At 35.9% G+C, this 7,929-nt stretch overlaps 1 protein-coding gene across 1 annotated transcript in view; it reads left to right on the forward strand.

The window, feature by feature from the left end:
* AHR (aryl hydrocarbon receptor) overlaps positions 1-2,987 on the forward strand; it is a 53,388-nt gene extending 50,401 nt beyond the window's left edge. The window contains 1 exon segment of the mRNA XM_009994948.1: positions 2,437-2,987. Coding sequence (XP_009993250.1) covers positions 2,437-2,592 — 156 coding nt within the window. The 3' untranslated portion in view covers positions 2,593-2,987.
* Positions 2,988-7,929: the final 4,942 nt, after the last annotated feature.

Here is a 7,929-nt window from a genome sequence, read left to right on the forward strand (position 1 = left end):
CCTACAGGCTTGGGGATGACTGGTTGGAAAACTCCATGGTAGAGAAGGACCTGGGGATGTTGGTTGACAGCCAACTGAACATGAGCCAGCACTGTGCCCAGGTGGCCTTCTTGGCCTGCATCAGGTATAGTGTGGCCAGCTGGAGTAGCGAGGTGATCATGCTCCTGTAGTTGGCATTGGTGAGGCCACACCTCAAGTACTGTGTGCAGTTCTGGGCCCCTCACTACAAGAAGGATGTAGAGTTGCTGGACCATGTCCAGAGAAAAGCTACCAAGCTGGTGGAAGGTCTGAAGAATAAGTCCTATGAGGAGAGGCTGAGGGAATAGGGATTGTTTAGTTTGACAAAGAGAAGGCAGAGGGGAGACTTCATTGCTCTCTATGTAGCGAGGTGGGAGTTGGCCTCTTCTCCCAAGTGAATAATGACAGGATGAGATTAAATGGCCTGAAGCTACATGAGGGGAAGTTTAGACTAGATATTAGAAAGAATTTCTTTACCAGAAGAGTGGTTGGACAGTGGAACAGGCTGCCCAGGGAGGAGGTGGAGTCACCATCGCTGGAAGTGGTTATAAGAAATATAGTTATATAGTGTGTAGCGACATGATATAAGCACTGAACGGCTAAATTAGGTCATGGTAGGGGGATTTAGGTTACGGTTGGACTTGATGATCTTCAAGGACCCTTCCAACCAGGATGGTTCTATGATTTTAGTAGTCTGAGGGCAAAGTGAGGCTCTATGTAAGCAAAAGTTATGTTGATAAATGTTTTAATGTAAAAAAAAGAGAGAACCCTATATTTTCATATGTTTATGTTCCAGAGATTGTATTTAGTCTTGTATCAGGTGAGTTAAAAGCTTTAAAATATATGAACCCGCAGGAACTAGTAAGTCAGAAGTATATTTTCTGCACTTGACATAATCTTGTAAAATAGTGCCTGTGCCAAAGCCATGATGGCAAATATGTATTTCTTTATTGTAAATAGGGAGAATGTATCACTGCTTATGATAATAAACTTAAGGTTTGATTTTACTGCTAATTGGTAACTTTAATAAGGATGTTACTAAGCAGATATGATACTTCTGTCTAAGCCTGTGTTCACACAGCAAAACCAAAGTAGGGCAGTCTTTGTGGCTGGATTTAGCACACTGACTTCCCTGTCAGTGGTTGGAGTGTGGAGAGAGAGCAGACAGACATTGCTACAGAAGCCACGATTGCTATCCTTTCCTCAGCCTGTTAACTCCCATTGATTTCTACATGAAAAGACTGGGGGATTAGAAAGCCAGAAGGGTCTGTTGTGGTCATCTGTCTTCGCCTTCTGCCTAACTTGTACTTGCGGTAGGACCACAGCCAATGTAGCCTAAAAACACTTTCAGTGATGGAGGAGGACACATAAGGCCTCAAATAATTTTATTAAGATCAGTATTTCTTTATTAAATAGGAAAAAAATTGCTAATTACTAGATTCAGTGTTGAGAACTTAGAAATTTTAATGAGCGTGCTCATCTTGTTAATGAAGAACACTGAAATAATCTGTTTCTATCAGAAGGAGTTCTAGTTCATGTTGTTGTAGCTGTCTTTAAAAATATGGCAATTTTGAATAAAAACATAATTCACATGGCTATGATCTTAGTAGAAACTTAGTTAGATTTTGGTGTTTGCATAGAAGGAAAAATGTTTTGAAAACCCAGCATATTTTGACAGGTGAATGAATTTTTAATATATGTTTTAACAACAGACCTTGGATGAATGAGCCCTTACAATACAAGCTACTCCTGACGAGATGATGGAAATGTTTAAAATATTTTGTTGTATTTTCTTTGCATGACTGAATGTAGTATTTTGTAGATAAAGTGACTTTTCCATAGCATGACAGGAAGTGTTCTTATCAGATGATTAAAGTAATCCTATGAACAATTATGTCAGGACTGATGAAAGCCATTCCTTGCTCTTACTTGGCATTGTCAAGATGAAAATAATTGTCAAGAAAGCCCACCCTGTGGTAGCTCAGCCTGTGGACTGAATGCAGTACACTTCAGCTTATGAATAAGACTGCATGAGCACTACTGGTAGAGCTGTGAAGTCTGGATTCCACTGCAGATGTGAAAATCTGTAAATAAGTTGCTTTTAAAATGTAACAGCTGGATGTGGAAATTAGTGCTCAGTCAGATGGTACTTTCTACAAATGGAAACTATATTAAGCTTTAGATAATAGTGGTGTAGGAGTCTCACTGACTTCAACATGGGCAAGTTTCACTCATGATTCAGACTACTTAAATGCAAATTAACTGCTGATCATTAGCAATTTTAAAAAAGTTTCAAAGCTATTAAGTATATTTTCAGATTATTTCATCCAATCTGTGTCTCTAGGAGGATTTTTTTTAAAAATAGCATTAAATCTGTTTTCCTACTAACAATTTTTATTGTGTTTTTTTTCCTGCTAGTTCCAAAATGGTTTCAATGGAGGAAATGTAAATGAAGCATATCCCTCTCAGTTAGATGCGATCACTAATGCACAGACTGCTACACATCTTCAGCCTCTTCATCATCCAACAGAACCCAGATCCTTCTCAGATTTGGCATCTAGTGGGTTTATGTGATTCAGATGTAGAGCTCCATCTGTGATTTTGTCTGGGTGTAAGGCTGCTCTGAGGAAAAGCTCAATAACTCTATCTAAGCATCAGACTTTTAACAGCTAAATCACATTTTGAAAATAGGAGGTTGGTTGCACTATGTACTGGTGGATATGTAATCCAAGATCTGACTTTTTAGGTGGAATTAAAACTTCTGACTAAAAGTATGTGTGTGCTGTTTTCCATCAGGTTAACGGTGTCATTGCAGTGTGGATTTACATATGTACTACAGACTGTCATCCTATACAACATAAGATAAGGCAAATGGTTTTGTTGTTTAGAAAAATAAATTGGGCACTTTACAAGTGGCATCAATGGCACAAGGAAGATGGTTTCACACATGGATTATTTCCAGACTTTATTTTTAAAAAACTATTAAAAGGCTCTGATTTCATGAGAATCAAAAGCACTTCATTTTAAAGCATACTAAGCTCTTTAATCACTTATTTTATATTTAAATCCTTTTGTTTTAAATCTCCATTTCTAGCACTTTAATAGAAGGCTTAGTACAAGGATATGATATGCAACTTCAGGTTTTCTGTGAAACAGACCCCTTGCATTCCTCCTTTTCTTGTCAACCTTAAGTGCCTCACAATGTAGCTACCTTTTTTCTCATAGGAGCTTATTTTAGCAAAACTCACTATAAATGTCATCCATATTATGTGATTTTTATCTAACATCTGCAGTGCTACTGGCTCTATCTTTTCCCCCCCCTCCCCCCAAAGATAATTTGCTTAGAGAATTACTTAATTCTTTATCTCTGGATTTGTTACACTATTAACAGGAGTTATTAATGTTCTGAATTTAGTTCAGCTGAAGAGTTTTGGTTTATCCTATACTGTTTTTGTGCTTTCTTCAGGTAATACAGGGTATATTGAAAAAGCAGATTTTGCTGAGTGGGAGGAGTAGATCCTCAGGATTAGTTTTAGATTACTAATGCTGAAAAACATGTGCCTTATCTTGTGTTAAAACGCTCATAATGTTCTTTAGAAACAATACAACGCTGCTCTATGCAAATACTTTCATTAAATTGGTTATTGAAAAGGATTGCAGTTTAAATAAGGGGGAAAGGAATCTCAGTAGTGATTGGTGTTGACATTTACTTTGCCTGCAGTTTTCATTGTGGGGAAATGGTCAGTTTTGGTTGAAACTTCAGCCCTAGCAAATTGCACTGGAAATTACAGAGGAGGTTATTCTTTGTATGTATGTTGTTCCATTGGAAAAAAAAGCTTTGTGCAAAATATGAAATTAGGAAGAGAAAAAAGTAATTAGATAAATTCTCCTTGTAATAGGTTTTATTATCAGGAAAAAAAAAGAAACCCACATCCATGAAACAGACTGGGTTTTTGTTCTGTTTTTATCTGAGAGGGTTGTTAGAATTGCAGACACCAATGTTTGGTGCAAAATAATAATCTAAGTGGAAAAATACAGAAATGTGTATATGTTAAAAGTATTTCATACTCTTGTGTGTTGTATAGTTCATATGTAATAAAACGTCTTTGTAAAATATTTTAAACCAGTTAATTTTAAGGTGTTACATCATTACATGTTAAGAACAACTTTATTACATTTTTTTATATGTAATATAAAACAGCAGTTTAGCTAGTTTGTTTAAAACGGGCAAAAGTAAATTGGCTCCCTCCAGATGGTTGTTAATATTGTTTAATATGAGGACAATCACTTAAAATTGGAATCCTTTCATAGCTGAAACATGGTTTCTTTGAAGAACAGCATATTTTCTTCCATTCTGTGTGATATGATATGCTAGGCCAAACTTCAATTCAGTCACAACTTTTCAGGTTAATAACTTCTGCAGTTCTTTAAAGTGAGATTACCATATGTGAAAGGGACGTTAAGAAAGCAGTTACTATTCAGGAAAAGCCCATAAAAGACATTGTGGGTTGTATTACAAGATTGCGGGTCTTTTTTGGTTTTTTAAACGTTTCAGATTTTGTTTTCAGCACAAGACATCCAATTTAATTAATATAATTTGAATTAATTTTTTAATTTTATTTTTTATTGAAGATCTTGTTTTAAGCCAATATCTGAAACGTCTTCCATATCTAGCTAGTGTATCATGTTTGCATTTGAACTTGAAAATTAGAAAAATGCTGTAAAACTGGAAGGTTCAAAGGGATAATGTATGTTTTACATCTTACAAACCAGTATATATCCTGTTTATGAATTTAGTTAAACCAAATACATGTTGTCCTATCACTAAGTGCCAAGGCTGCAGTACTACAGCTGTGCTGCCCTACTTACTGTAAACAAATTAGTTGTTTATATGCATATCAGCGTATTTTGTGCATTATCTTACGCATACAACATTGGCTGTATTAGCGCACTCTTGATCTGCACCAAACTGTACCTACAGTGCACAGATGTTTCTAAATTTGATCTCTATTAGCCCTTCAGGTCTATTGTAAGTAAGATTATATAACCCAGTGTTAGTCAGTATTACTATCCATTTTTGTACAAACTTTCTTAGCTTGTTCTTCTTTCCAGTTCTTACCTCTCCTTTGCTATGCCTGCACATACCATGCAGTACACCTCTTGCATTAAGGTATGGTTTTGTAGTGCTCTTGCTCATCTCCAGTAAAGTTTGTAAGACATAATATATGGTAATAAAATAATCACTTGAATGTAGCTGAAATGTATGTTCTTTTACTGCAAAAGTGTTTGGTTTCAGCAGTATGCAAAAAGATACTTGTTCATGCAGTTCCTAATACCTTCTGAGAGTCCATTTAATAATTTACAAAACTATTGTTATTTACGTCACTGTGGACTTTGCACTTCTCTGAATATTAGTATATAATCTAGAGTGGTGAACAAATTTGTATTTGTCCATGGAATTAGTATTTTATACTTGCATGAAAATTGAGTATTAAAATAAACTTTGTAAATAGTAAGCCACAATTAGCAGTTCAAAGACTTCTATATTCATTGCTTATTCACAGTAAATTCAAGGATGAACAATATTGAGGCAGGAATAGATTTCTGTATAGATGCTGCTAAAAATAAGACTTTTTAAATATATATTTGTAGCTGGCCATTGGTAACCTATTTACTGCTTCTTGCTATTTCCTTAATAGTGATTTTAAGTTAAGAAAACAATTCTTTTAGTTTATTTCTAATTACGGATATTCCTGTTTCCCATGTGCTGTATTGGGTTTGCATGATAATCTTTTTAAATCAGTTGTAATGCTGAATCATGTTTCACTGTAATCCCATATGAAGTTTATCAAACTTATAAGTTATTTGGCTTAGTGACATGATGAATGAGAATGTAATTGGTTTCAACTACACTATTATCTTATGTATTAAGACACACCTTATCCAGAATCATTTCTACTCTATGAACTCTGCACGTAGGTCCTCTTGTTTCCTCTTCTTGCACAGCACAAAAAGACAACCTAAGATACAAATGTAACTCAACAAAGCTGCAGAGCCATTAAGCAACATCTGGAAATAATCAGGCAATAATACAAAAGACACAAGCCATCCTTTTTTTGTGGTCTGTTGCATTTGTTAAAAGGATACCTTCAAGCCACATGCCACCTTGTTCCCGGAAGTGTAAGACCTTACTCTCTGCTTTGTTTGAAGGAGGGAGATGCTTGCTTCTGGACTAAGCCATTTTCTTTCATGTATGGAATTCCACTTCTATTTCTCATCTAACATGAAAGTTAACAACCATGGTGGTACCTACCCTGCAGTTGTCCACCGCTTCATTAACTCGGGCAGTTTTGGTTTTTTATGAAAGTTGTCATCTTACTCTAGGCTCTGTCCAGAGGGAGGCTTTCCCAAATAGCTCTTTTGTAGGTGCATTTTCCTAGTGAGGAAAACGTTTCCCACTCACATACTTAAACCAAGAGCTGTTTTATTCTCAGATGATTTTGTTCACCTGAGAACTGGTTTATTAAGTTAAGGTGAAGTTTCTATCAAGAACCTGAGTGCAGTTTCAATAATGATATTCTGTCCATTGATTAATTTGACAAATTATCTTCCTGCCTTCTTCCCTCTCTGCCTAGACATCCTTCCCTGCAAGCTTCCCTTTCTAGTGCTAAATAGGAACATTAGACAGAAACACTTTTACCTGTCCAGAATACAACTTGATACCTTAAACTAATACTGAAATTGGAGCATGGGCCACTGTCTACTTTTCCCTCTTTCAATCCTTTTACTTCCAGTAAGCAATTTTCACTTTGGCCAGGGAATCTGAGAAGCTCTCCAGAAGTACATCCATTCTTCCTCTCAAGAAAGTTCTGGTGTATTGATTTCTGTGATGAACCTAGGTTTTATAAATCATCTTATACCTTTAAGCTCATCTTCCTGACAAGTAGAGAAGGGCCATAATGGAATAGTAAGGCATCAACAGCTAAGTGCAAAACTTTCAAAGATTCAAAATATGATCAGTCTGTGCGATAATAAGGTGTCTTTGTGTGCTTGACATTTCTAGTCAAGGTCTGGCAAGACTTTCATTAGCAGTAAACAAAGCTATATACAATTTTGTTTCTTAAGAAGCCAATATTTGAGAAAGGGAAAAATTCTTCAACATTAGAGTCACTGTGGAATTTTATAATTTATGCTGAAGCAAATGGACTTCCATCTACTCTTGAATACAGCCTGGCTGCAAATAAAAGTATAAGCAATATTCAGAAATTAATAAATTCATTATTTTTTTACATAATTTTGAAAGTTGTGTGTGATCATAACTATCTGGATGTCTAAAACCCATACAAGTACATTTGAGAAGTTTTATTATTAAAGAACATATGAAAACAGAAGAGGAATGTTGGGGTATGTTTGGACTTACTGGAATTCTTCATACTGCATAGTAATAATATTCAGCAATTCCTCCTGTGTTTACAGAATGACAAGGAAAAAGAGAAAAATCTTTCATATTTTCACCTTTTTACTGACTATGGACATGAAGACTTCCCTTAACATGGAGCAGTGGGCATCTGTTGGTAGATGATATGAGGCAGAGAAACTTGGCTCCTTACTAATAAGTTAGTGAAGTTTTGAAAGGGAAGATAAAGGATGATCTCAACCTTAAGGTACTTGACAGATGGGTGAGGGTATTTGTATTCTTTTTGGCTTTCTGAATCCTCATCTATACTTCTTTAAAGAGCAAAATTTAAATCTTCAAAGCCTCTACTCAGCTGACAACTACTTTGGTTCTTCCATAACCACTCTAGTCCTGGTAAAATTCAGCTACTTGGCTACCCAGCCCTCGAGAAGTGCATAGCAGGTGTTTCCTGCTTCTCTGTGGGCCCAAACCAGTCAGTGGTTTCAGAACATACT

This window comes from Chaetura pelagica, unplaced genomic scaffold, assembly GCF_000747805.2.
Source record: "Chaetura pelagica isolate M959 unplaced genomic scaffold, ChaPel_1.0 scaffold12, whole genome shotgun sequence".
Lineage (NCBI taxonomy): Eukaryota > Metazoa > Chordata > Aves > Apodiformes > Apodidae > Chaetura > Chaetura pelagica.